We start from the raw sequence: 27,555 nt of genomic DNA, 5'->3' as shown, positions 1-27,555 counted from the left end.
ATGATTCAGATTTTAATACAATACCGGCTTCTGAGCAACGGAGCCTTTCGGGCATGCTCTTTTTATACACGCTGGTGACACGCAACTGTTTCTAATTAACCTGCTCATCTGATGAATGTTCTGAGCAGGTGTTTTTTCAGCATTCTTCAAGGTTCCCATTCTTTTGTTGCTCCATTGCCGGCTTTTTTTTTTTTAAATGTGTTGCAGGAATCACATTTAAAATGAGAAACAAAAAAAAAAAAAAACCAATAACATTCATCAGTTTGAACATTCAATATCTTGTCTTTGTTGTGTATTCATTTGCATATTGGGTGAAAAGGATTTTGGAAATGTGTTTTTAGTTTCTGTTCTGTGTTTATTTCTGTTTTCCACATACCAATTTCATTAGAATTGTGGTTTAAAGCCCCACTGACAACCCTAAATACATTGCAAAATAGATATTGTAATCAAAAATAAATATAAAAGGGAGAATGTTGTGCGGCCTTCCGGAAAGAGGTGAGACAGGCTCTCGATGGACAACCGAAGCTCCCGGAAGACTGGACGACGACAGCCAAGGTGATCAGAGAGACAGGCAGGAGAGTACTTGGTGTGTCATCTGGTAGGAAAGGGGAGAAGGAGACTTGGTGGTGGAACCCCATAATACAGGGAGTCATACAAGGAAAGAGATTAGCGAAGAAGAAGTGGGATACTGAGAGGACTGAGGAGAGGCGAAAGGAGTACATCGAGATGCGACGTAGGGCAAAGGTAGAGGTGGCAAGGGCTAAACAAGAGGCATATGAAGACATGTACACCAGGTTGGACACGAAAAAAGGAGAAAAGGATCTCTACAGGTTGGCCAGACAGAGGGATAGAGATGGGAAGGATGTGCAGCAGGTCAGGGTGATTAAGGATAGAGATGGAAATGTGTTGACTGGTGCCGGTAGTGTACTAAATAGATGGAAAGAATACTTTGAGAAGTTGATGAATGAAGAAAATGAGAGAGAAGGAAGAGTTGAAGAGGCAAGAGTGAAGGACCAGGAAGTGGAAATGATTACTAAGGGGGAAGTCAGAAAGGCACTACAAAGGATGAAAAATGGAAAGGCAGTTGGTCCTGATGACATACCGGTAGAGGTATGGAAGCAATTTGGAGAGATGGCTGTGGAGTTTTTGACCAACTTATTCAACAGAATACTAGCGGGCGAAAAGATGCCTGAAGAATGGAGGAAAAGTGTTCTAGTTCCCATTTTTAAGAACAAAGGGGATGTTCAGAGCTGTGGGAACTATAGAGGAATAAAGTTGATGAGCCACACAATGAAGTTATGGGAAAGAGTAGTGGAGGCTAGACTCAGGACAGAAGTAAGTATCTGCGAGCAACAGTATGGTTTCATGCCTAGAAAGAGTACCACAGATGCATTATTTGCCTTGAGGATGCTCGTGGAAAAGTACAGAGAAGGTCAGAAGGAGCTACATTGTGTCTTTGTGGATCTAGAGAAAGCCTATGACAGAGTACCAAGAGAGGAACTGTGATACTGCATGCGTAAGTCTGGTGTGGCAGAGAAGTATGTTAAAATAGTACAGGACATGTATGATGGCAGCAGAACAATGGTGAGGTGTGCCTTAGGTGTGACAGAGGAATTTAAGGTGGAGGTGGGACTGCATCAGGGATCAGCTCTGAGCCCCTTCCTGTTTGCAGTGGTAATGGATAGGCTGACAGATGAGGTTAGACTGGAATCCCCTTGGACCATGATGTTCGCAGATGATATTGTCATATGCAGTGAAAGCAGGGAGCACGCAGAGGAACAATTGGAAAGATGGAGACATGCACTGGAAAGGAGAGGAATGAAGATTAGCCGAAGTAAAACAGAATATATGTGCGTGAATGAGAAAGGTGGAGGGGGAAGAGTGAAGCTACAGGGAGAAGAGATAGCGAGGGTGGAGGACTTCATATATTTAGGGTCAACAATCCAGAGCAATGGTGAGTGTGGTAAGGAAGTGAAGAAACGGGTCCAAGCAGGTTGGAACAGCTGGCGAAAGGTGTCTGGTGTGTTATGTGACAGAAGAGTGTCTGCTAGGATGAAGGGCAAAGTTTACAAAACAGTGGTGAGGCCGGCCATGATGTACGGATTAGAGACGGTGGCACTGAAGAAACAACAGGAAGCTGAACTGGAGGTGGCAGAAATGAAGATGTTGAGGTTCTCGCTCGGAGTGACCAGGTTGGATAGGATTAGAAATGAGCTCATTAGAGGGACAGCCAAAGCTGGATGTTTTGGAGACAAGATTCGAGAGAGCAGACTTCGATGGTTTGGACATGTTCAGAGGCGAGAGAGTGAGTATATTGGTAGAAGGATGCTGAGGATGGAGCTGCCAGGCAAAAGAGCGAGAGGAAGACCAAAGAGAAGGTTTATGGATGTGGTGAGGGAAGACATGAGGGCAGTTGGGGTTAGAGAGGAAGATGCAGGAGATAGGCTAAGATGGCAAAAGATGACACGCTGTGGCGACCCCTAACGGGACAAGCCGAAAGGAAAAGAAGAAGAAGAATCAAAAATAAATATAACATTATTCACTTCAATGTCTATACAAAAAAATAAATATGAGCGGAGAGCGCGTCATCCATGCGCAAAGTTGTGGAAGTCTCACTCGACATCGAAGTGGTAGCCATATTGCCTGCAACGTCATCAGCAGATGTCACACTGGGACAGTCGCCATTGGGAAGATGCTGTGCCATCTGCTATGGGAGAGGAACAACAGAGATTTTCAGATTTTTCTGACGCCTCTTCTGAAACGGAAGCTCTTTTTAAAGAAGAGAACATCTCATAATCGAGTGTCATGACCGGGGCGATATTGCCCTATCATTTCGAGCCATATTTAAATGATATGCAGAACCCTTCCAGCTAACAACAGACTCCCCGGCAGTATGACAGTATGTAGCATACTCAGCCGCGAGCGACGACAATGCCGCGGCCCGGGAACGACGACCCACCGATGCGACGAGCCGATCATGGCTTCGGCCTCGGTGACTCATCGCGGCGCTGAACCGGGGCGCTTTACGGCGTAGTTGTCGCTCGCGGCTGAGTGCGCCATCGTCGGCGGTGTTGTTCATCACCGATGGATGAACAACGCCACCTCTGCGCTGCGATGAGCCAGTTTAACACCCCAATGAGCCACCCCAGCCGAAGCCTTGACCGGAACTTCTCGTCCTTTGCACCTGTGCAATCCATTTTTCACAACGAACCAGGTCTCTTGGAAATATATAAAGAGTAAATCCATCCTCCTGAGTGTTCAAACAATATCCAGCAATAAAATGAGCCGGCATTTTGGCTAACACGAAGGATCGAAGAGCTACCTTCCAGCAGGTAAAAGGCAGGTGTGTGTGTGTTTTCCTTTCATGCTTTTAACTTGTTAAGATGCGGATATTTGTGACACTGTTTCTTTTCATACTTTTAAGTCCTTATGATGTTTCCTCTAATGGGAAACCGTCTGACAGGAACTCTTTGTGTCCTTTGTGATGCGGAAGTATGAAATGTTTCAAGGATTACCTATATAAGGACAAGAAAAACGGACATCGAGGCTTCTTCTTACGAACTTACCGCTGCTCTGGGAAACTACACTGCTTGGAACACTAACTACACGGACGCCTGCTGCCTTTCGTTTTTGGACCGGCTGGAAGTTTCGCTAACTTGGAATACCCGCTGGGACGAACTTTTGCTTGTTTGGGAACAATCGTTCAACATTGGTGAATAGTCGCCATTGTGGGTCAAATACTCAGTTCTTGTCAACAAAAGCTCTTATGAAGTACGTTTGAGGTTCCACTGTCCAAATGCATTGTGGTGGCTTCCATGTTCTCTTTCCCAAACCTCCTGACAGAAATATTGGCCACGTCCAGAAGGAAGGGGGGGAAAAAAAAGTTTTTCCGATTGCAGCATAAGGCCGCCACATCCCAAATGTGAAGAAAATTGAAGAGCGCTCAACTCTTTGAAGACGCTGTCATAACACCTGTACGACTTATCCTGGTTGTTAAGCATTGGAATAAAATTTTGTGCAATATGCATCACCAAATGTTGGAATAATGAGCCATCTGCATGTGAGAGGTGGCTTCCTCGGAGATGCCAAGAATGGCGCCATCTGCGACGCTGCTACCAGCTGTTTTCTTCTTATTACGTGTTTATTAAAAGCTGAACTTGGCCTCTTCTGGAGTAGGGGAGGGGGCAGTGTGGGGTCCTCCATCGCCACAGGAAAAAAAAAAAAAAGACACACACAATTTGCTACATAAAACAGTTTGAGCAGAACAGAGGGAGTGCTAATTAAATAGTGCGTCTTTATCTTCAGAGACTAGCAGCAAATTAAGAGAACAAACACGAGATGAAGTGGCTGCAAAGCAACAAACATGAAAGCATTGTGAGTGAATCTAAACCAGCCTGATGGAAAATAAATAAATAAGCCATGCCCCAGAGCCCCAACTTCACTTAGCCCTCTGGAGCTGTATTTTCAAAATAATACAAAAAGGGAAGGAAAAAAAAAATCCCTCAAGTGCATTTTTACTCATCCTTCTCATTTCATTGTTGTCAATTTTCAAAACCTATTAGCAAGATATCGATTGACCGCAATTGAGCATTTATGCACAGCAGGCAACCTGCATCCCCGCCGTCAGGATCCGGTACCGTCTACAGTAATGGAGGCTGACACAAGTGCAGACCACCCTCTGCAGCTGTCAACAGATTTCAGGAGCTCAAAAGGAAGACGCGTCAGGCAAACGTCCCGAGCCGAGTGATGGACACTGGAAACGTCCATCAGCATCCGTGGCCACGCGCGCAAGAAGACAGGTCGGGTCGCAATAGACGCTGACAAACCCAACGTGGACGCACAATCCGAGCACACTAAATGCGATGCGGGGTGACAACTGACAGGCTGCTGCCATAACGGCATTCCAGATGGACGCGGCATTCCTCGGATCACTCGAACCCCACATGCAGTATTTGCAGGTTGGACTTTGACCCTGGGACGGCAAAAATGGACCAGCGCATTTAATGATGTTACCTTGAGTTTTGGTGAGAATCTGAATGGCTTTAATTTCTCCCTGGAGGTTCACTCTACCTCCTCCTCTCCTCTCATATATTCTGTTTTACTTCGGCTAATCTTCATTCCTCTCCTTTCCAGTGCGTACCTCCATCTTTCTACTTGTTCCTCTGCCTGCTCCCTGCTTTCACTGATATTGTCATCTGCAGAAGAGGTAGCGAGGGTGGATGACTTCAAATGCTTGTGGTCAACAATACAGAGCAATGGTGAGTGTGGTAAGGAAGTGAAGAAACGGGTACAAGCGGGGTGGAACAGTTGGCCGAAGGTGTCTGGTGTTCTATGTGACAGAAGAGTCTCCGCGAGGATGAAGGGCAAAGTTTATTAAACAGTGGTGAGGCCGTCCATGATGTACAGATGAGAGACGGTGGCACTGAAGAAACAACAGGAAGCAGAACTGGAGGTAACAGAAATGAAGACGCTGAGGTTCTCGCTCGGAGTGAGCAGGTCGGATAGGATTAGAAATGAACTCAATAGAGGGACAGCCAGAGTTGGATGTTTTGGAGACAAGGTGAGAGAGAGAGCAGACTTAGATGGTTTGGACAAGTCCAGAGGCGAGAGAGTGACTATGTTGGTAGAAGGGTGCTGAGGATGGAGCTGCCAGGCAAAAGACCGAGAGGAACACCAAAGAAAAGGTTGATGGATGTGGTGAGGGAGAACATGAGGACAGTGGGCGTTAGAGAAGAGGACAGATCAGATAGGCTTCGATCAAAAAAGATGACACGCTGTGGCGACCTCTAACGGGACAAGCCGAAAGAAGAAGAAGAAGAAGAACCTCACGACTGCAGGCAGATGCACACGCGCTTACCACTTGGTCACGGTGCTCACCCAAAGAAGAACCTTTAGCAGTTATTTTGCTCTCATTTTTTTAAAGAGATGCAGGACATCGTCCATCATCTTCTGTGTGACTAGGTAAACGTCATCACCTGATAAACAGAAGGCTGTTTGCAGTCGTAGAAGAAGTTGTCTACTGGCATTATGAGAAATGTGCTGATTCTCAACATTTGTTTCTCTTTGTTTGTGACAATGGATGCCTCTCCGTGGTGAGTGTGTTCTCCACTCACTCCGGCACTCAATAAAACAAAACAAAAGGCCCTCCAATTTTTTTCCTGTACAAACAATTACCTGCATTGGATTTGTAACCTTATTGGATCCAGTGGAATGTTTGAAATAAATCATTAAAGGCGCTGACAGGGCATTTATCTTCACTCGTTCTTTAATGCGTTGCACACGGAACTGCTGTGTGTGTGTGTAAGTGTGTGTGTGTGTGCGTCTGCGTGTGTCAATCCTCCCGTGGAGCCATGTTCTCAAAGCTCTTCATTCTGAAATCAAGCATGAATAATTAAGCGTTTTCACAAGGCTGCTTTAACGATACATTACACGAGAGGAAATAGGTCAAGCAGCAGTATGAGCGTGATCGCAGCCCTGGTTTTTTTTTTTTTTTTTTGGGTGGTGGTGGTGGTGGTGGTGGGGGGAGGTTGAATCCGTGGCCAACAAATAGACAATACGCTTCTCACTTAAATGCAGATATGATTGGAAGGGTTACATCTGGGACACACTGGCCCAGTTTTATTTAGCCTGACCATTTTCTTTGGGACTTCATTTACATTGAAAGTCTTGGGTTTTGTGCCAATATCCAACTTCTGTTAATAAATATGATACAGTGCAACCAGTAAAGCTGGGTACACTCTTCCTTAAATGTGTTCAATATTTGTATTCGCAAATCCCTATGTGACTTCGTCAAGATGGAGACACAGTGACTTTGACATGAATTCAGAATTCATAATCATTACCATCATAATGAGAACTTTGACTTACTGAATGTTCACTAGCCAATTGGGAAGCGATTTCCAAACTGGTGCAGTTGCTGTACACAAATATAGGAGTAAAGGACTATGTTGGATGTTTTTCCAAGTCATTTGCCACAATTCAAATGAGAAGCAGAAGACCTTTCGACCACACACACAATGGAACCTCGATATAACAGACCCTGATATAACAGATATCGGCTAAAACCAAACGTCAGGACCAAACAATGTGTTCAAAAAATAGTTTAGAATTGTCATTTTAATATGCATTGACAAACTCTATTAGTTCCACAATTGGCGCAATGCAAGCAGGGAATAAAAATATGCATTTCCGGGCACAGATATACGTCGAGATATATGTTGAGATCATAAGTCATGCCTCCCATGTCTATCTGGTGGTCATGTAGAATATTGCACATTTCCAGGCTATGCATTGATTGGCAGCCCTCATTATGATGGTTCTATCTAGTGTTTATTGTCGCAAAGTGTGCTGTGTACAGAGAGAGAGCAGCTTGGTGGTGGTGTTAACTTTAAGAGGAATGCAAAACACGAGTCTAAGGCGTCTACAAAATGCTATTTTTGGTTTAATTTCCAGTATTTTTCATTGTCAAGCCGTTTGTCAATGTCAATGACTTTGGAAGTAAAGAGAGCGCACTAATTCCTTATGACTCATGAAAATGACCCACCTTTTTCTTCACATATGATAATGTCAACAATGCCTACATCAAGCACACTAGCATATTAACTTTATATATAAACTTTGAAAATGTTAAAGCTTTTTTTCTATTCATTTACAATAACTTTGGACTGTACGGTGCATTATAGGCAACAAAAACAAGTACAAAACATATTTTTTTACTGTTCAGTAATAAGGGGGCACATGGACACAAAAACATTATAATCCATCCCTCCATTTTCTGAGACACTTATCCTGACAAGGGTCACGGGAGTGTTAGAGCCTATCCAAGCTATCATCAAGCAGGAGGTGGGGTACAACCGGAACTGGTTTCCAGACAATCAGAGGGCACAAAGAAACAGTCACACTCACAATCACACATATGGGCAATTTTGAGTCTCCAATTAATGCATGTTTTTTTTTTTTTTTGAGGGAGGGGGGAATTGTGGGTGGAAACCGGAGTACCTGGAAAAATCCCACGCAGGTACAGGGAGAACATGCAAACTCCACACAGGCGTGGCCTGGATTTGAACCCCAATCCTCAGAACTGAGAGGTCAATGCTGTAGCCAGTTATGCTACCTTGCCGGCAATATAATATAATAAAATATAATATAATACGCACGCACACACACACCGCATGCACACAAACTATGTCAAAGAGGGGGGAATAAACATTGGGTTCTGAGTGATGTTGCAGAAAAAGGCTCCAATGATCTCAGTCATCTGTTACATTCAGCCCCGAGGACACAACACGCCATGGAGCACAAAGCTGCTTTTACTGCTTTCAACAGCAGCGACACTCACGTCAACCCGATCCAATTCGTCTGCACTCAAATCTGATGTGCCCTTTTTGTGCAAATGTGATCAACTTTGACCCCTTTGCTCCCGAAATGCCTTCTAGAAAAGAAGTTACAAGCAAAGAAATGTCAAGAGTGTTGTTTACATGATCATGGTGTACATTGAAGCCCGTGTGGGTATTGTTTCATTGTGAAGTGCTTGTCAGTCATGAAGAATGTCTTTGCACATCTGAGTTTGTAGTAGAACTTGGTATTTAGCATTTTTTTTTCTCACAGAGCAGATTTGGCTGCTTTCAAAGGGATTAAACTAGGGATTGGCAAACTATGGCCCATGGGCCACATCCCGTCCCTTGCCCATTTCAATCCGGGCCACCAGATTGGCACAGAATTGCCCGAATCATGCCAAAATCATGAGTAAATTCATTGGACCTTGTCTGAAATGCCAAATGGTTATACCCTTAGAGTATTTGCAATTATAGGTATCAAAGCTCATGTTTTTTTTGTTTTTTATTCTTGAACAAAAATGTAATACAATATCTCAATGATCGCATGCCTTCTAACTATCTATTTGAACTTGAACCCAGATTCAGGGAAGACAACTCTACTGAAAAAATCCTTGCAAAAGTATCAAATGGTCTTTAACTAGCTATGGATTGCGACACCTCATCAATAATAATATTACTTGACCTCAGTCCTGCCTTTGATACGTTTGATCACAGTATAGTACCAGATCACCTTGAAACATATCAGTATTACACGCCGAGCACTTTCTTGGTTTATCTCTCAGACAGCAGAAACCATCTAAATTCACAGTGATGTGACCTCTGAGTATTATAATCTCTGTTTGTGCGGTGTCACTGGGATCAGTACTCAGCTCTCTTTTGTTCAGTAATTATATGTTTTTGTCACATGCAAATATAAAATAAGACATGAAAATTTACCAGCCCCACGCTATTGCGATAATCTGGAGTAATATCTCGCTGAGATTAACAGTGGATGTCTTGAATTTTTTGCTCAGCAACGAGAATACTGCGCTATTATTGGTCCTTCTAAACACTTGTTTAATAAGGATAGCACTCCTAGGTTAGACAAAACCACCATTCCACAAAGTGACTGAGCAAAGAATCTGAGAGTTACCTTTGACGCATCTCTCTCCTTTTAAATGGGCATTAAGAAGATTACTAAAACTGCTTCTTTTTTGTCATCTTCACAATACCTGCTGATGATAGACAGCCCTCCCTATCCGATCGTGATACAGAGATCATAGACGGTGCATTTGTTCCGCCTCGCCTCGACTATTGCGATGTGGCGCTCTCCGAACTTCCCATGTCTCTTATTAAAAGCCTCTATTTAGTATAAAAATCTGGAGCAATGCTCTTGACGAGGATGAGAAAGTTCAATAATATTTCCCTGATAGTGGCCAACTTGCATTGGTTGTGACTTTGACGTCCTGTTACACGGGCTAGCACCCTCTTATTTTATTGAAGTAGGTGTACCATATGTTTCGTCCTGACACCAACGCTCACAAAAAAACTCTTTTTTGAGGTGACTATGAGGGCCTCAAAGAAGTCCACAGGCTCTTAAGCATTTGATAATCGGGCCTCAGTGCTCTAGAATGCCCTACCTGCGGAGATTAGAGGTGTCACATCAATAGAAATGTTCAAATCACAATTTAAGACTTATTTTTACTTTTTAGGACTGAGCTAAAATACATGTAGGCTTGTTTCACGACCGCTTTTTCTATCTCCTAACCCCCTAATCTTCTTCTCAGAGAGGGGGCGAGGTGACGCTGAACAAATCTGGGGTTGTTGCTGTTGGCATTTTCCACTTACCAATTGGGCCAGGTTCTGAGGAAGAACCGTTTTCCTGAAAGTCTACCTGTGGTGGCTTTTCTCTTTAAATAGACTCATCTTAATCTTGTTATCTTAATGAACACTGAACAACATCTTGCCATCATAATGAACGTTGTACAGTACCAGACGATATGATAAATGTTACCCACACATTAGCCATAGCAGCCTGGTTATCCTGGAAGGGGGTGGGGGGCCGTAAATCTGTAGTTCCTTGAAATTTTGCAATGTTCATAATATTGTGTGGCTTTCTTTTTTAATTAAAATAACCATCTTTTATAAACCTCATACTTAGTTGATTACCGAATTTCAAATTCACAGCTCTCAGGTTTCTGCAAACCAGAAGAGGGTGACTGTTCATATTTTGAAAGGATATGACGACATGGCATGATGTGCACAGAGCCCATTAGTGAAGTCCAGAACAGTGCAATCTTTTGGTAGCTTCCTAATTGGCTATCGTTTCATTTCACATCACAGAGTTTGTGGCTGCACCTACGTATTATGATTTTTAATAGGAATAAAACACTTACTTTGAACTTTGGTGAACAGACTTGTAAGGTCTTGCTCGATTTGCTGTTTGTGTTCAGTTTCCAAATTGTACAATCAATAAAGTTCAATTGAGATTTTATTTGACATTTTAGATTCAGTGTGCATTTTTGCTCCAACATTCAGTGGCTCTTTGGGTAACTTTTCCTCATTGCACATAAGAAGCGCAACTGAAAATTTCCTTGCCTGTTAATCTTCCTGTTGGTGAATCCTAATAGTTATGTTTTGACCATGCACCCAAGGTTGGAGATCAATCTGCCAGCACAATCTGCACCGCTGCAGACTGAATTGCAAAGAAGTTGCTGACATGTGGGCACCAGCAGGAAATGGTGGGAGTGATAAGGTGTGCATGTGTGTGCCCGTTCGTTGGGGTAACTGCGGTAGTTGCGTAAACACAAGGTGCTCGCAGCTGTCAGAAAGCTACCACACAGGCTTGATCTGAGGCTTGATTGATCGCGAGAGTTCAGGCGGAGTTCAGCGGAGGTCTCGAGTATCGGCTGTGGTATGAGTGAGTGACAGACACAAAATAGACTGATAGAATATTATCAGGAAGTCATTTGTAAAGTGGGTTGAGCCCAGATCTCTGAGGAGGGTTGTCTCTCTGAGATGAAGTCATCCATCATCTCAGCTTCTTGTTGGATGAAGTCATGAGCAGCATTTGAAGAGAGACAGACATTTTCCAAATGTTCCCACATATAAAACTCAAACTTTGTGTCAAAGCACACCAATTCATACAGTGTATACAGTAACAAGACTATTTAATTTCATATCAACAAACAATGAATGACAGATGAACAAAAGAGGCATGAAAAAAGGCTTGAAATTTGAAACAGATTCTCAACGAGCCAGAAAATGACTCAAACACAAACCCCAAAAAATGCTAAGTCTGTAATATCAGGGTTCAAAATGGTCAGGATTGAGATGTTCCTTCAGCTTGCCGATGCTGTGGGCAGGTCCGTGAATGCTCTGAAAACCCCAACTCCGCAGAACTTTCAGCTGTCATTCAAATACTTCCGTCCGTCATGACTCAAGTGGGGAAAGGAGAATTCCTAGCGATCCACAGTGCATTGGCTCCGACGAGCGAGAGAAACAATTTCTGAGATGGCACCGACCAACAACTTTCTCTCTTTTGGCTCTGTTGACATTCAGCGGAACAGAGCGCTGCGCACTTCTGTGGTTGCCGAAGGCCACAGCAATGGCTTTCACAGTGGTCCACCTGGATGATTTTTTTTTTTTCCCACCTCCTCCACCTTGACATGCAGCCAGCAGCTGTGTGGCTGACAACCTAAACACTGATGTGCTAGACCTCAGGTGGGTACGCTAACCAATATCTGGCTGACGAGGCAGAGTGACAGATTCCATCCAGGTCACGACTGACATGCAGTTTACATGGGGTAGAGACATCCATCCATCCATCTTCTACCGTTTGTCCAAGTACGGGTCGCGGAGGCAGTAGCTTGAGCAAGAACATTCAGACTTCCCTCTCGCCACCCACTTCATCCATTAGGGAAGATGCATTTTTACAACTTGTGGACACATTTTAATGGCCAATTGCATGCTACACTGGCAGTAATGGGTCAATTTGTTTATGTTGAGCAAAGAATGAGACCAACAGGCCGCTGGCCGCTCAATGCGCTTTGTCGGTGGCTGTCTGAGTCACGGGATGGTCAGGCTGGAAAGGGGAGTATTTAAAATCCAAGGTGTTGAGGCAAAAGCTCAGATATTTTCAGAAGTTGAAGTGGCCATAAATTGTGACGGCCAGATAAATTTAAAGTTTTTGGAGTTATCCAATCAAAGTCTGGACTTGAATCCAATTTGAAAAGGCCATTTGTACTCTATAACCCTCCACTGTTTCCAGTAAGGAGGGTGCATGTAAATGGAAAAAGTATACGATCCGGATTAAGAGTACAGTATTAAAACAACACGTGATAAATATGGACACAAAAAGTACAACCAAACACAATGACAAAAAAGGTACATCATAAGGCAAGTTACTCCACAAAAACTAAGTGCATGCTGGTGGATGGAGCTGCAGTGGAAAAGAACCGGTCTAACAAACAAGTATGAAGTAAGTATTTAAGCAAACTATAATTGAAAAAAGATGTACTTGTAAGAATAACACAGGACAGACATACCACTGCACCGTGGACAAAAAACAAAAAAAGGCCAGAAACAATAATGTGACAACACCTTTCTGCCGCTGCTGGCCTTGAAACACCACAGACTGCAATCAATGCCTTCCAGGTGTGTCTCAGATGGCTCCGCCCACCAACGATCGCCAAGGGAACTGAAAGACAATGAAGCCAAATGAACAGCAACACCCAGTTGGAACACAGAAGTTGGTGAATTCAAGCAATTCTCCAAGGAAGAGTCGGACAAATTGCTGGAGCCTATCCCAGCTGTCTTCAGGCCAGAGACAGGGTAGACCCTTAACTGGTCGCCAGCCAGTCGTAGGGCACATGTACAACAATAACCATTTAACTCACATTCACACCCACAGGCAATTTAAAGATACTGGTCAACCTACCATGGGATGGGGTACGGGAAGAAACTGCAGCACCTGGAGAAAAACCCACGCAGGCTCCCGGTGAGGCCGGGATTTGAATACGGGTCCTCAGAACTGTGAGCCAGATATGGTAACCAGTTGTTAACCATTTCCCCCTCATTATTACAGATAGCTATAAAAATCACAAGACAAATTATTGTGAATATTATGGCACGGCACCTCGAGACAAACAGCCGCGCTCACAATCACACCTTGGGGCAATTTACAGTGTCTAATTAATGTTGCGTTTTTGGGATGTGGGAAGAAACCCACACAGGCATGGGGAGAACATCCAAACTCCACACAGGTAGGGTCCGGGATTGAACCTAGGACGTCAGAACTGTGAGGCCAACGCTTTCCAGCTGCTCCACCGTGCCACCTAAGGTGAATACTATACTATATTCTAAGCTATTCAATATTAAATACTTTTTGTCCTAAAACTAACTAACTAACTAAATACAATGAAAGGTTTTCCACCTGACTTTTGGTGCCCTCTTGAGGCCGCCGCAACCTTAGTATTTGCTAACCACACCCCGCGGGCACACTGGCCTTGACCAACGGACTTCAGATTTATTCATTCATTATTCGAGCTGCTTATCCTCACGAGGGTCACGGAAGTGCTGGAGCCTATCCCAGATATCAACAGGCAGGAGGCGGGGAACATCCTGAACTGCTTTGCCAGTCAATTGCATAGAGACAGAAAACAGTCGCACTCACAATCACATCTGAGGGCAATTTAGAGTCCACAATTAATGCATGTTTCGGGGATCTGGGAGGAAACCAGAGTGCCTGGAAAGAAAACTGACCCAAGCACGAGGAGAACATGCAAAGTCCACACAGGATTTGAGCCCCAGTCCTCAGATGTATGAGGCCAATGATCTAACCACTTGTTTCACCGTGCCGAGTGAGTCCCGTGAGGGGGGACAATGGTATTGACAGGCATGTATCTCATATCAATTATTCATTTGTATAATGTTTTCTATCCATAAAGTCAGAAAATATTTAAGTTAATAACGTCCAACTTTGACCTGAAGCAGGTTGCTGTACTCCCAAAACTTTAACAACAACAACAACAAAAAAATAATAATAATAACAAAAATAAAACCACACCACAGGCCAGAGTATACGGAGAAAAGCCAGCCCAGCAAGGGTAGAACATGCAACCCACTGTACTTCATTGCCGTTTCCATTTGTATAAAGTTGGAAAACACGGAAGGACTTTGTGGTTGCAGCCAGAGGGCCACATGGTTTGAATCCTCTCGTGAACAAGATGAAAAAGAAACCAATTTGTTGTCGGGTATATGCTCTTCTGGCAGCACGGTGGGTTTCCTCCGGGCACTCCGGTTTCCTCCCACATCCCAAAAACATGCAACATTAGTTGGACACTCTAAATTGGCCCTAGGAGCGCGGCTTTTTGTCTCTATGTGCCCTGCGATTGGCTGGCAACCAGTTCAGGGCGTACCCCGCTTTCTGCCCAGTTTACAGCTGAGAAAGGCTCCAGTACTCCCCGCAAGCCTTGTGAGGATAAGTGGCAAAGAAAATGGATGGATGGGTGGATATATGCTCTTCTGCTTCCTGGAAATATTCGAGGTGCCCTGAAGCAAGGCACCACCCCAGCCACCCAGCTAAAAAAACACACCAAAAAAAAAAATTCAATTTGCTTCTGTGCCACACAAAATACATACAGCAGTAGACTATAGTACACTGAATTTCCCTTCTCGAGATGATAGTTAGTCTAACTTTTTTATTATTATTATTATTACGAGGACTGACTATAAGACGTTGATGTGAAAAATAAAAGCTTCCGTTCATTTGAAAGGCAGAAAGCGGCACGCGGCCCCTGTTCCTTTAATAAATTACTGCTTATCTATTCTCGCAAATGTCTCGCAGCCACCATCGTCGTCGTCGTCGTCAGGTCCGGCCCGGTGGAAGGAGGGAAGAGGCAGAGAGGGAGGGAGGAGTTTTCAATGTTCAGTTTCTCGCGTGGATCTCCGCGCGCTGACATCGCCTCTCTGCTCTGCCCGTCACCCCCGGCGCCCGGCAGCCCACGGTTCCGGTTCTCCAAGCCCTCTTTCTTCTTTTGCTTCTCGGTGTTTTTTTTTTTTTTTTTTTCTCGAGCCTGCTCCACGCGTTCAAGGTCCCCCGCAGGGGGGGCGGGGGAAGTGGACGCGCGTGCACACGCGGGGACCAGGTTTCACATGGACACGAGAAGGAAGACGCTTCGTCCCGCGTAGAAGACGGAAGACGCCGAGATTTGTCTTTTTTGCATTTTATTTTTGAAATTTCCGTTTTATTTTGATCTGATAAACGCGACAAAGCGAAGGGGATTCTTTCAGGCAGCCAGATTGAGAGCAACGAGAAAAAAAATACAACAACAACAAAAACAAACAAAAAACAATCAGAAAACCCCGAGAAATAACCCCGCACGCTCCGCGCGCCTGTGCACTCTCTATGCGCGCTCACGAGCGTGGCCCCGCATTGTGGTTGCACCTGGGCACGCGCGCGCGAACAACATGCCACGCAGGAAGCAGCAGGCGCCTCGACGGGCTGCGGGTAAGAAGACGCCTCTTGCACTCCCGTTGTCTTCGTTTGGCTTTCATGAGGGACATTGTTAGGCTTGTTTAGCCTTTGTTGCCATGGTCACAGTCTCACCTTATCCCCCCCCCCTTCCTCCAGCCATCCTTTCGTCCCTCCCAACAAACTTTTGGGGTTTGTTTTCATGCGCGACCCAGTTGTACGTCTTAAACTCAACATGCACTGCATTCACATGAGCAATTTTTCATCTAATAAGTTGCTAAAAAAGTAACGTCGGGCGCAAAAGCTATCCATCGTGGTCACTTTATTAGGGAAACTCCACTTGCCCAACATCCATCCTTGCATGTTCTATCCCAGCTGACCTTGGGCGAGAGGCGGGGTGCACTCATGACTGCTCACCAGCCCCAATCTGAATGCATCCAATACAAAGATTCTGCCTTTAAAAGAAAAAAAAAAACGTGACAACAAAATGCGTTCGTTGGTGCGGTTGTAAAACTGCACTGCCCCGTGCTAAGTGCCGTTCCTAATATTATAGCTGGAGGTGACCACGATTCAATTTCCCTGTATGACTAAAGAGAGGAATTAGGATCTTTTCATCTGCTTTTTTCACATCACAATTGGAGTTTGCTGGAAATAATCCACAAACTATATATTTCCAGATATATCTATGTAAAGTATTTGAAAGAGAGCATTTTTTTTAAATATGAAAAACTCTATCTATCTATCTATCTATCTATCTATCTATCTATCTATCTATCTATCTATCTATCTATCTATCTATCTATCTATCTATCTATCTATCTATCTATCTATCTCTATCTATCTATCTATCTATCTATCTATCTATCTATGTAATCCAAAATCGTAATTCGGATCGGGACCAACTCGTACGCCTTCACTCTTCCCTGCTTGCACGCGTCAGTGTGAGTGAGTTACTGTAGTAGTAAATAATAAGTCTTGTCCTCCATGTGTGGAGCTGCGCGTATCCTGCTTGTGAACTCTGTGTGAACTCTGCATCATCTTCTGGACATGCACGTTTTTTGGTGGGCTGTAATGTGTGTACGTCTTCATAATCCGTTTAGCCTTTCGGGATGCGAAGCGTGTTTCCTAAGGGGCGCCGTAATCGGTGGCCTCGGCCGCCTGTCACCTCAGCCCTTTGGGCCATCTTTTGGGTGTTTTCGGAGGATGCCTTTCTGTCTCTCTCTCTCTCTCTCTCTCTTTTTTCTCCTTTCTTGCGTGTGAAGCTGTGAGCCGTTATCACTCTTTATTATGGCTGCGGATCCTCCGAGCAGATGGCGATTGTTTCTCTGCCTATCATTGTTTTTACTACGTGAGGAAGATACTGAGATCTCAAACACACACACACACACACACACACACACAACACTTGCTGCCATTCGAGGCTGACTAGACTTAGTCGTTTTACAGACGTTTTGTTTTTAGACCCAACAATATATCTAACCAGGATATCAATTGTATATTGTAGTTTCTGCCCCTTTAAGTCAATTCTGCAATTGTGATCAAATCACTGATCTCATTTTCCTCTGCAGTTTTATTCCCGGTCATGGGTTGTAGTCATCGGGCAGTCTTCCACGTCAGGCATTTTCTTGGTGGTGTGTCAGTCATTACTGTCCAAACTTGATATGCAGCGGAAGCGTCACGACAACGCCACTTCCGAATCACGTTCACGGCAGCTATGTATTTACTGAGCTGATCCTAAAATTAAATAAATGTGGGGGAATACCTTTTATAAAAGCAAAGCAAATTATTTGTATTGCGCATTCCATACACGAGGTAACTCAATGTGCTTTCCATGATTAAAAGAATTTGAAAACAAAGAGATAAAATATTTAAAACGGGATGAAAACACTAAAAATGACAAACACAATATTAAAAAAAAAAGAATTAAAACGGCATACAGTGCAAGTAATATGATCAAAAAGTGGATATATTCTAAAAAGCGTTGATAAAAAAGTTTTCAACCTGGATTTAAAAACATTGACACTTGGGTCTGACCACACCTCAGTTGGCAACTTATTCCATTTGTGTGCAGCATAAAAGCTAAATGCTGCTTGACCATGTTTGCTCTGGACTCTGCACTCCACTATTTGACCTGAGTCAGTCGATCTCAGAGCTCTACTGGGTTTGTATTCTGTAAGCATTAGGACCTAAATCATTCAGTGATTTATAGACCAGTAGCAGAACTTTAAAATCTATTCTAAAGATGACTGGAAGCCAGTGCAAAAAAATTAGGTTTGGAGTTACAGGTATATGCTTTGTTTTGGTCAGAACGCGAGCTGCAGCATACTGAATGAGTTCCTCTTTTTTTTGGAAGTCCAGTCAGAAGACCATTACAATAGTCAAGTCTACTTGAGATAAAAGCATAGATGGAAAAGGTGAGCTTTATATGTGTTTCAAAAGATGTCTCCACAATGATTACAATTAAAGGTAGCCGAAGTTTGCTCTATCACGATGATGATTTATCAGACAAAGACTTTAATTTATTCATACACTTGGAACCAAACATTTCAAATTTATAATATTCCTCTACACAGGCAGAATGTACCATCTTTGTTTAGGTTTCCAGTCCCTGTCCATACAGTCATATTAACCCTTACCTGCGTTAGTCATGACAGCAGTAAAATTGACTGCATAAAGTACCGTAATTTCTCAAAACTAATGCGCATTTTTTTCCAAAAATATTTTCAGAAAGTCAATAGAGTGCATTATATTTAGGTATGGATGAAAAAAAAGGTATACATATAAATTCCGATATGCCACCGACCTGAACTCTGACCTCCTCGGGAGGGTGTGGTGGGGGGCTTTTGGAGCTTTGCATTTTACGATCGTTAGCGTAGCATATTTGTTGCTACTGCACCAAACATCAGAAATGACTGCCCGTGACTTTGTTTTAACTTAAAAGAAGACAAAAAATGTTGACTACAACGGCTACTTGTGCAGCCGCATTTAAAAGAAATGTGTCATCACTCCGGCCGATGACGCCACCAAACTGGAAACAAAACAATGTGAGCTGAAAGTACGTATTACTGTCGTACGATTATTTTAAAAAAAGGGATCGCGGACACAAGTGAAATGCTCGCTTTTTTAAAAGTGCCCATTACGCTCATTCCTAAGTAGTTTGAAGTGTTGGTTTTGATCACGACCTGACGTTCTGAAGAGCTGGGACAGATTGCGGCCGAACGGCGGCAAGAGGCTGCGCTGGTAGCACGGGGTTGACCTTCCCCTCGAAGCGCTGACAATAATGAGGAATAAAGGGAAGCAAGACTCTTAGGAATCGTAAAAATGTTTCCTCACAAACGCCACGGATGGCACAGAGGATGACATGCGGTGGGAGCAAGATGGGATCACTGTTCATAAATGCAGGAGGCACCAGAACTGGACCAAGTCATCAATGATGAGTTTGACAGTGATGCACAAAGGTAGCTACGATGGAGCTTTCTCAGACTGGAGATGAGTCAGATCCTTCTTTTCCAAGTCCTGGCCAAGGATGTGTAATTTAGTGGGTAAACTTCACTATGCACAAATATGTAATGGAGTTAACAGAGTAAAATAGTTTAATTATTTAAGACTGTAATATGTGCTATCAACAGTATTAACAAAATGTTATGCCATCATTGAGCATTTGTTTTAGTTGGTTGAGGGATTCTGTTCTAACATTTGCAGGGACCAGGACAAGCATGTCCTGTGGCCTGTCCCGAGATATATATTACCGCTGCATAAGTACACGCACAAATATTATTATTAATGATTGTTGTAAAGACCCCGTAGCTCAGTGGTTAGAGCACTGGTTTGGTAAACCAGGGGTTGTGGGTTTGTATCCCACTGGGGGCCTCCACTCCCTGAGAAGGGTTGCGTCAGGAAGGGCATCCGGCGTAAAAATTGTGCCAAACATATATATGCGTTCATCTGAGATGATACGCTGTGGCGACCCCGAAAGGGACAAGCTGAAAGAAACACACAGTTGTAAAGACATTTTTTTTTAAAAACAATACAAGTACAAAGAGTAAAAGTATAAATCTAGCAAAATTGAAATACAGATAATTCCCAATATTTTGAGCCTATGGATTGCAGCAAATTGGTGGTGCGCATTGTTCATTGGTAGAAGGGTTTTCCTGATTCTTTTAGGTCAACTTTGGGGATGTGCTTTAACTTCAGGACGCATTATACTCGAGAAATTACGGTATATGGAATATTAAGATGATTTGACATAATTGTAATCAATGCAATTGGATTTATTTTTCACAGCTTCGTGGACAGTTTTTTTTGGGTGAAAAAGAACAAAAGTTAGTTTAAGATAGAGTTGTTGATATGATTAGCATTTGTTTTGGCACTATTTTATTATGAACACAAACACACACACAGAAAACCAAATACAGGAGGCCTAATCCTACATTTGTACAGCAAATACAACACAGAATATTCAACCCCCCCCCCCACACACACACACACTACACACACTCACATTTCAACCTTCTAAGTGGTTGTCCTCAAAAAGCAATGCCCTTGCTTTTATTATCTGGATGGGGGTAGGGGGAACTTTTGAGACGGTGCCTAAGTGATTCCCTTTACACACTCCCTAAATGTGTCGGGCCTGTGCGAGCGTACAAATAAGCCCTCCAGAAGAGTTTCTTCATTGTTGAGGTAATTGTCTCCTGGCTGACAGGCACATTCATCAGTGGCTTAATGGTCAATCAAAAGTTGGCAGGCAGAGTGTTTTCATTCTTTCCTATCCACTACATTAGGAATACTTCATCAAAATGTCGGGCCGCTAATGGCTGTGAAGAGTTCATGACTGACTGATCCCTTGTCTGAAAGCCCCCCCCCCCCCCCCCCCCAAACCCCTCAGCTTGAAAATTAACAGCTCCGCGCTTGTGAGATGTGGACCCGCAGATAAACAAATTGTGCATTAATATTTCATCTCCGAGACCTGCGACGGTGTTGTGAAGCGGTGGAATATTCCCAGCCCTCGTTGTCATTTTTCTCCTTTTTCCGCACCCCCCTCCTTCCCATCCTCCGCCAGTGTTCTTGAAGGCTCTTTGCAGCTGTAACTCATTTCACTTGATGACTTTACTGAGGTTACAGAGAGTGACGACAAATTGATTACCTGGCAGAGCAAGAATGGAGCGAGCGGAAAACGGCGGCTGACAGTCATGTTATAATAATATGTTTAATGATGTGTGCAGAGAGAACAAGGAGAGAGGAGGATGGAAATAGGCGCACACAAGATGCAAAGGAATACATTTTTAAGTGTGTTCATTGTTGATGTACGGTTCTTAAAGATGAAAGGTCCCTCCTATTGGAGTTTGTTTTCTTTTTTTTTTTTTTTTTAAATCACAAAGCAGTCAGGATGCTCCTATGGGAGTTGTGGTATTTATTAATAGGTGCATATGTAAGTGTCACATCAAAAATATACCCCCCGGACAATGTTCCCTCTAATTTTTTTACGTGTCTGAGCAAACACACTAAGGCCGTGAGCGCTCCCTTTGACCACCGTGAGCAACATCAGACGTATGCACTGTGGTCAGATCAGTGTCATCCATTGAATTTGCATGGCTCATTCAAAGGTTCAGATTACAGCATTTCCATTCCCGTCAGAACAGTTTTAAGTACAATTTTGTGTTTTTGCAAACTTACAATGAAAATGTCAACAAACAAAAAAATACATTGCTAACCAAACCAAGCCAACTATGAACTGTAAATTTGAAATGTCGCATGCAACTTTGTTTCATTTCTTTTTTTTTAACCCACAATGATATCCCCGTCTGTTTTTCTTAGTGTAAAACTGAATTATTACTTGCAGAATATCTTTAGCAATACATGTTGAAAGCTGAGCGATGCTCGCAAATAGTTTGAGGATTAATGTTATGTTGCCTCCTATATTTAAAATACAAAATTAGCTTTTAGAGCACTATCTCATCTGTGCTTTCATCCTCGATCAGGCTGTGCCAAGGTGGAATTTTAACATTGCACACCATTGCATCCCGTACTTTCTACTTTGGCTTCAGACCAGACCCTTTGTGACTCAAAAAAGAGAAACTCTCATCCAGTTTCACGTCAAGGATACGCTGTAGGAATGACAACAGTTTGTTATTTTGTTTCTCACTTATTGAAGGCTAGCTCACTGCATGCTAGCATCGCTGATGCCCATTTGAAGAAAGGTTTCATTGGTAATCAGTGATATTGTCCCAGGGAGTTTCACATTTATCCACTTCATTCCATGTCAACTAGGTTTTTATTTGTTATGAATAAGCAGTTTGGAAAATGGATGGATGGATGGATGGATTCGATGGACGGATGAGAGAGGTCACAAGTTCACAGATGTAGCGGGAGTGCACACTCAACTGTAAACATTGTTTTTGTTAGATTGTTGACCAGTATAATTCTAGCTTGTGTTGGGTTCACTTTTTTTTTTTTTTAATGTGTGAGATGCATGCTTTCGACCGGCTCCATATGACATAAAAGCATTTTAATCATTAGGTTTGGCTGAATTTGTTCTGTTTCAATTCAGTTTTCTTTGCATGCACTTCTGCTTAATATGAAAAGAAAAGTTTTTAGCATTACTTGAAAATATTTGTAAAGAAGTCTTGGTAACATCTCAGAGTAATCAAAACGGATGAATTGCATTTTGGAAATCAGCTCTTGAAGTGCTTCATCTTCACCTTCATCACTGTGACATTATCAGCAACGTTTTGTGCTTTGATTCAGTTTCAAGGTGGCGTAATAACGCAAGGTTCGTGTTTGAGTAAAAGAAAGCCATATGCTAGTGGTCCACCCGTGGGAGGATCCCTCTCGCTGTTGTTGTTTTTAATTTTTACAATAGCGCTGTGCCTGTAACCCAATTTGCTGTTAACAAGATGAATTGGGGAGCAGACAAAAGCATTAAGTGTTGCAGCGCGGAGCTCATGACTGACAGCAGCTTGTGGGAACGGCCTTGCTCAAATTCCTCCTAAGTGGTTTGCTCAGAAAACATCCGAGCATCAAGGCAGATGTTGTTGATCTACTTGAGGTGGGAAAAGCTAGTCCAGTTTCAAATGGGGGACTGGTGAAGTTTTTTTTTTTTTTTTTTTTTTTGCTATCGGGGAATTGCACTTGAAGTAGCACACTGTCCCGGTGATTAATTTGTTCTGTGACACGCTCGAGCTTTATGTCTTGAATAACTTTTTTTTTTTTCAATATAAAAACGGTTGTTGAAGGTAGGAACCGGAACACCTTTTGTGTCTAAACATTTTATTTTTATGCACACACACAAATTGAACCTCAATCTACCTAATTTGGAGCACACTAACATTGCTGGATGCTGATTCTGACTTTTGATTATTCTGTCAGAAATTGAGAAACAATGTTAAACAAAAAAAAAAAGAGATAAAGTGTAGTGGGGAAAATACTTTGCCCCGTAAGATTCCAATATGTTCTGCTTTGACCCGATTCTCATCTCAAAAATTTGGATGGCAAGTGGTTTATCAGAATTAGAATTTCCTTTTATGTCATTGTATGCATTACAACTTAATTCGAGGTGTGTTCTCCTTGGCGCCTAAAATGTTTCTTCAAGAACATGAACAGTACAAAATAAGATGGGAACTGTGCAAAAATAAAATCCGAATGAAGTAAATAAAATGAGAATAGTTCGGAAAGTAAAATAAATAGTGGGACAGAGTGCATACATTATTATCAATACATACAGTAAGTCATCACATGTGATGTCTAACACTGTTAATAAACAAACAGCGTTGAAAAGAAGTACCGCTATAAACAGATACATATCACACAACAATTTGGTACCCTTCGGTTGGAGGCCCAAGTATGGTGGTATGGTACCGAAAGCTGAACACAGTCCACTGTGTCGATTGCTGAGCATGCAGTTGAATGCTAACTCGCCGAATAGGCGGGAAATGCAAAAAAAGAAGGTTTGAAGTCAATGGAGAAATGGTGGGTTACTTCATTTTGACGGTAATGTGGGCAAACTGAAGTGTTTTTTTTTTTTTTTTCTTGGTGCGGTTGCGATCTTTGGCTCAAGGACCGTGAAGTTGCAAAATGATGCAATCATTAGCGGGCATTAAATCTGCGTTTGCCGCCGATGAGGTTGACGTCAACAAATGTTTTGATCCGATGCAGTCTCCCGAGCGCGGCACACTTCGCTGCAGCGTTTGCAGTTTCGGGCTCGCCTTCCGCAGAGATTTCCCATAATAACTTCCTCTTCATCAGCGACTTTTTTTTTTTTTTCCTCTAAATCAGGAGAAATCACAAGTGAAGTGAGATGGTGGCAGGTGGCGCTAGCTGTTGTGATTGTGCGCGCACGAGCGGATGCAGTTGTGTTTTCGTCACGTCAGACATTTACATTGAGTGGATGTGAATGATCTTTTTTTTAATGACGTGTTTATGTACAAATGGACAGATAGACTGTATGCAAATGAACAGGAAAATGTTCACATTGCGTGTGTACACGTATTGTGGACAATTATATTTACATGATGTGTATGTTACATCTATTTATTTACATGACACATATTTATATTTTACTGTATATGCGATTGAATGGACGGACAGATGTTTCCCTTAAGTATGGATGGACTGTTTACAATATGTTTAAAATGGACCAACATACTGTGTTTACAGTATGTGTGCATATAGATATGTAAATGTGACACGCAGTGTATCCAAATGGGCAGACCCATATATTCTATTTATAGGCATTATGTTTATGTTATAGACTTGTGGATATTTATATTATGCGTGTTCTGTGTTTAAATGGAAGGACAGATATTTACACAAGGTGTGTATGTTTTTTGACAGACAAATCTTGCCGTTGTGTGTGTATGTGAATGGAAAGATGTCATTAATATCACCATTAGTACCTGTCGTGATTTCCTGACTCCTGTTAAGGCTTTAAATAACTATATAATCTATAACTCCAAGCTCATTAAAAGATTTCAAAATGTAAAATACAAACCAGAAAAAAATGTACTTCATTTTTTTTCCCACTTAAGATTTTACAAATTGTTGAATCGCTGTCGTTTTTGATAAACAAAATGATCCGTCATCATAATTTAATTCTTTATCTTCGTTACCCGCCTTCTCTGATTGGCTGGGGAAAAAAAATCAATGATTTGGTGTTCGTTTCACCTTAAGTGTAAGTCAACAAATCCACTTTATCCTGCACTTGAAAAGACAAAGCGTCGACAGAAAGTATGTCTGGCATGATCAGCTCTAGCAATTTTTTGAAATCAGCAAGAAATGTTCCAATGAAAAACACATTAAGACTTGAAAATGTCCACGCTAACGTTCATTCACCTTGGTGCTCCTCTTGAGACGCGCGGCAGTTTCCAGGCAAATGACACAATTTGATTCAAGCAGGTGCGATGCAGCAAAGAGACAATTTCTCGTTGTGCATATTTTCACCCTTTGCCCATTAAGTCTGACAATAACCAGAATATTGCGAAGGGAGATTAGTGCAAGTTGGCTGAATCTCAGTGTGGCCATAAGACGTCCCGTGCACAAAAAGAAAAAAAAAAATGCCAGAGGATAACAGTAGCAGCAGCCGGCCTGCTATCGATTACACAGCGCCGTGGGGCTGTGCGTTTTATGTTCTTTTTGCTGAAACGCACGCTTCCTCTTGCGCCGTGTGTTACTTTTACGACGAACATTCCCGCACGGGCTTTCGTCTTTGTAATATATGCCCGCGGCCCCCGCGTCTCGTCTCGTCTTATCCACACGCAGAGATCCCGGCGTTCATCTTGTACTTGTTGACCTACACGTGTCGTGTCAGGAGGTGACGAGTTCGTGGTGGACACACATGGCGGCCAGATGGAGGCCTTAAAAACAAATCGCAAACAGATTAGGTTCACCTAAGGATCGGTGTGTCTAACGCTGAATGAGACCAAATGATGTTATCCTTAGAATTCTTAAATACCAATAATAATAATAGGGGAAACAAAAACACTTATCATGTTGCTGTGCAATGAAAAGAATTTAAGTGGCAACTTAGCATTGAACAGTCACTATACTTCAATTGAACTGGCTGCATGATGCATTAATTAACACAATCAAAAAAAAAAGAGAAGAAGAAAACATTCATCTTAAGTTATCTGATTTGCTTCTTATCAGACTCCTAATGAGCCGCAATTAAGATGAATTATGCAAATTGACCTTCGGCTGCTTGTGACTGCAGGAGCGATGACAACATTGGTGCTAATGTTAATGGAGTGATATGTGATAATTACAAAGGAAAATCATCACACGGCACGGGGTGTCCTGGTGTATTATCTTATATTTTGTATCCTGGCTTTCCTTATTGAGTGAAGTTAAGATCACTTGGAAAAAAAACCCGCAAAGTTCATATTGCAATACTGAAAAAGGCTGACGCAAAGGGACTGACTGGCTCATGCATCGGATGAGCTACTTTTTAGCTTTGAGTGTCAGGCTCCACTGCCTTTCCATTTTGGCCACTTTTATCTTTTGTTTAAATGTTGCAGTCATTGTTCAAGGCAATGTTCAACTTTTCTTCTTGGAGTTAAGATTTTATTGAAGAAAAAGTCATTCCAATCATATTTTTACGACCTTCTGTGGAAAATGTAGTAATGAATTGCTGATTGATCCAACAACAAATGTCTAAAACGCACAATTCAGCTCATATAAATCACATTACACTTTTATTTACAGTACACTCCACTGTAATGATAGCAAGCGCAAAGTTTTATCTGTTTTATGCTGTATCAAGGAACCAAATTTGTTTGCTTCAGTGGTTATAAAAAAAAAACATTTTAAGGCAGAAAAAAAATATTTTTTTGAAAAAATTTGTGAAAAAAAACCTAAAATGAATCATTTTGAAAAGCGATATATTTTATATGTCATACAGTAACAGTAATTTATTATTATGAAATGTAAAATAAAAACATTACATTCATTATGGATATTTTTATTGTATTACTTAATTGGGGGCGGCACAGTGGATCAACTGGAAAGTGTTGGCCTCACAGTTCCAAGGTCCCAGGTTCAATCACGGCCCCACTTGTGTGGAATTTGCATGTTCGCCCATGCCTGGGTCGGTTTTCTCCAGGCATTCCGGTTACCTCCAATATCCCAAAAACATGCATTAGTTGGACAATTTAAATTGCTCCTAGGTGTGATTGTGAGTGCGACTGTTTGTCTCTATGTGCCCTGCGATTGGCTGGCATCCATTTCAGGGTGTACTCCGCCTCCTGCCCGTTGACAGCTGGGATAGGCTACAGCACTCCCCACCACCCTTGTGGGGATAAGCGGCTAATAAAATGGATGGATGGATGCATGGATGGATGGATTCCTTAATTGAATTAATGGAGAGGTAATAATTTCACAAGGAATTTCACCAAGGAATTAAAAACAACAGGGATCATATTTGAAAATATCAATACACTCTAAGAACATATCATGAAATATAAATGAAGATAAAATATAACAAATATATTAGTCTGCCTAAAAGTTTCAGTACTCTACCATAGAACCAAATAATGGTGTCGTAAGATGTTTTTTTTTTCGAGTGTGGCAATAGATTACAAAAAATATCGTTAAAGATCATTAAAACATTTCATTTAATTGAATGTGAATTATGCTAATAACAAATCAGCAAAAGGTCCAAAGTAAAAGTGACCAGGAATGCTATCGTCTGAAATCTCCAATTTGTGTTGGAATTCCGTGTCCTTTATAAGGTTAGAGACTTGCAACGTCTGCATGTTCCATTCTTGAGAAATATGA

At 42.3% G+C, this 27,555-nt stretch overlaps 2 protein-coding genes across 3 annotated transcripts in view; one reads left to right on the top strand and one right to left on the bottom strand.

Moving 5' to 3' along the window:
- Positions 1 to 175: 175 nt before the first annotated feature.
- LOC133510740 (uncharacterized) lies at positions 176 to 15,291 on the bottom strand. 2 transcript variants are annotated; one of them, XM_061839053.1, is made up of 5 exons: positions 15,167 to 15,291; positions 13,255 to 13,405; positions 12,918 to 13,014; positions 2,617 to 2,707; positions 176 to 595 (listed from the first exon to the last, which is right to left on the bottom strand). In XM_061839053.1, exons 2-5 carry the CDS (start codon positions 13,380 to 13,382, stop codon positions 447 to 449), a joined length of 465 nt encoding a protein of 154 aa, XP_061695037.1. In that variant the 5' UTR covers positions 13,383 to 13,405; positions 15,167 to 15,291; the 3' UTR covers positions 176 to 446. The 2 variants fall into 2 exon arrangements, with proteins under 2 accessions (XP_061695037.1, XP_061695031.1); XM_061839047.1 differs by having other exon boundaries at positions 12,863 to 13,014; positions 15,167 to 15,285.
- LOC133510731 (teashirt homolog 2) overlaps positions 15,246 to 27,555 on the top strand; it is a 57,272-nt gene continuing 44,962 nt past the window's right edge. Inside the window, exon 1 of the mRNA XM_061839025.1 lies at positions 15,246 to 15,825. Within this exon, the coding sequence (XP_061695009.1) occupies positions 15,786 to 15,825 (40 nt within the window). The 5' untranslated portion in view covers positions 15,246 to 15,785. The remainder of the gene's footprint in view (positions 15,826 to 27,555) is intronic.

This window comes from Syngnathoides biaculeatus, chromosome 2 (genome assembly GCF_019802595.1).
Source record: "Syngnathoides biaculeatus isolate LvHL_M chromosome 2, ASM1980259v1, whole genome shotgun sequence".
NCBI classification, from domain to species: Eukaryota; Metazoa; Chordata; class Actinopteri; order Syngnathiformes; family Syngnathidae; genus Syngnathoides; species Syngnathoides biaculeatus.
Note: the sequence above shows the minus strand (reverse complement) of the source record. Positions and strands in the feature narration are given on the sequence as shown.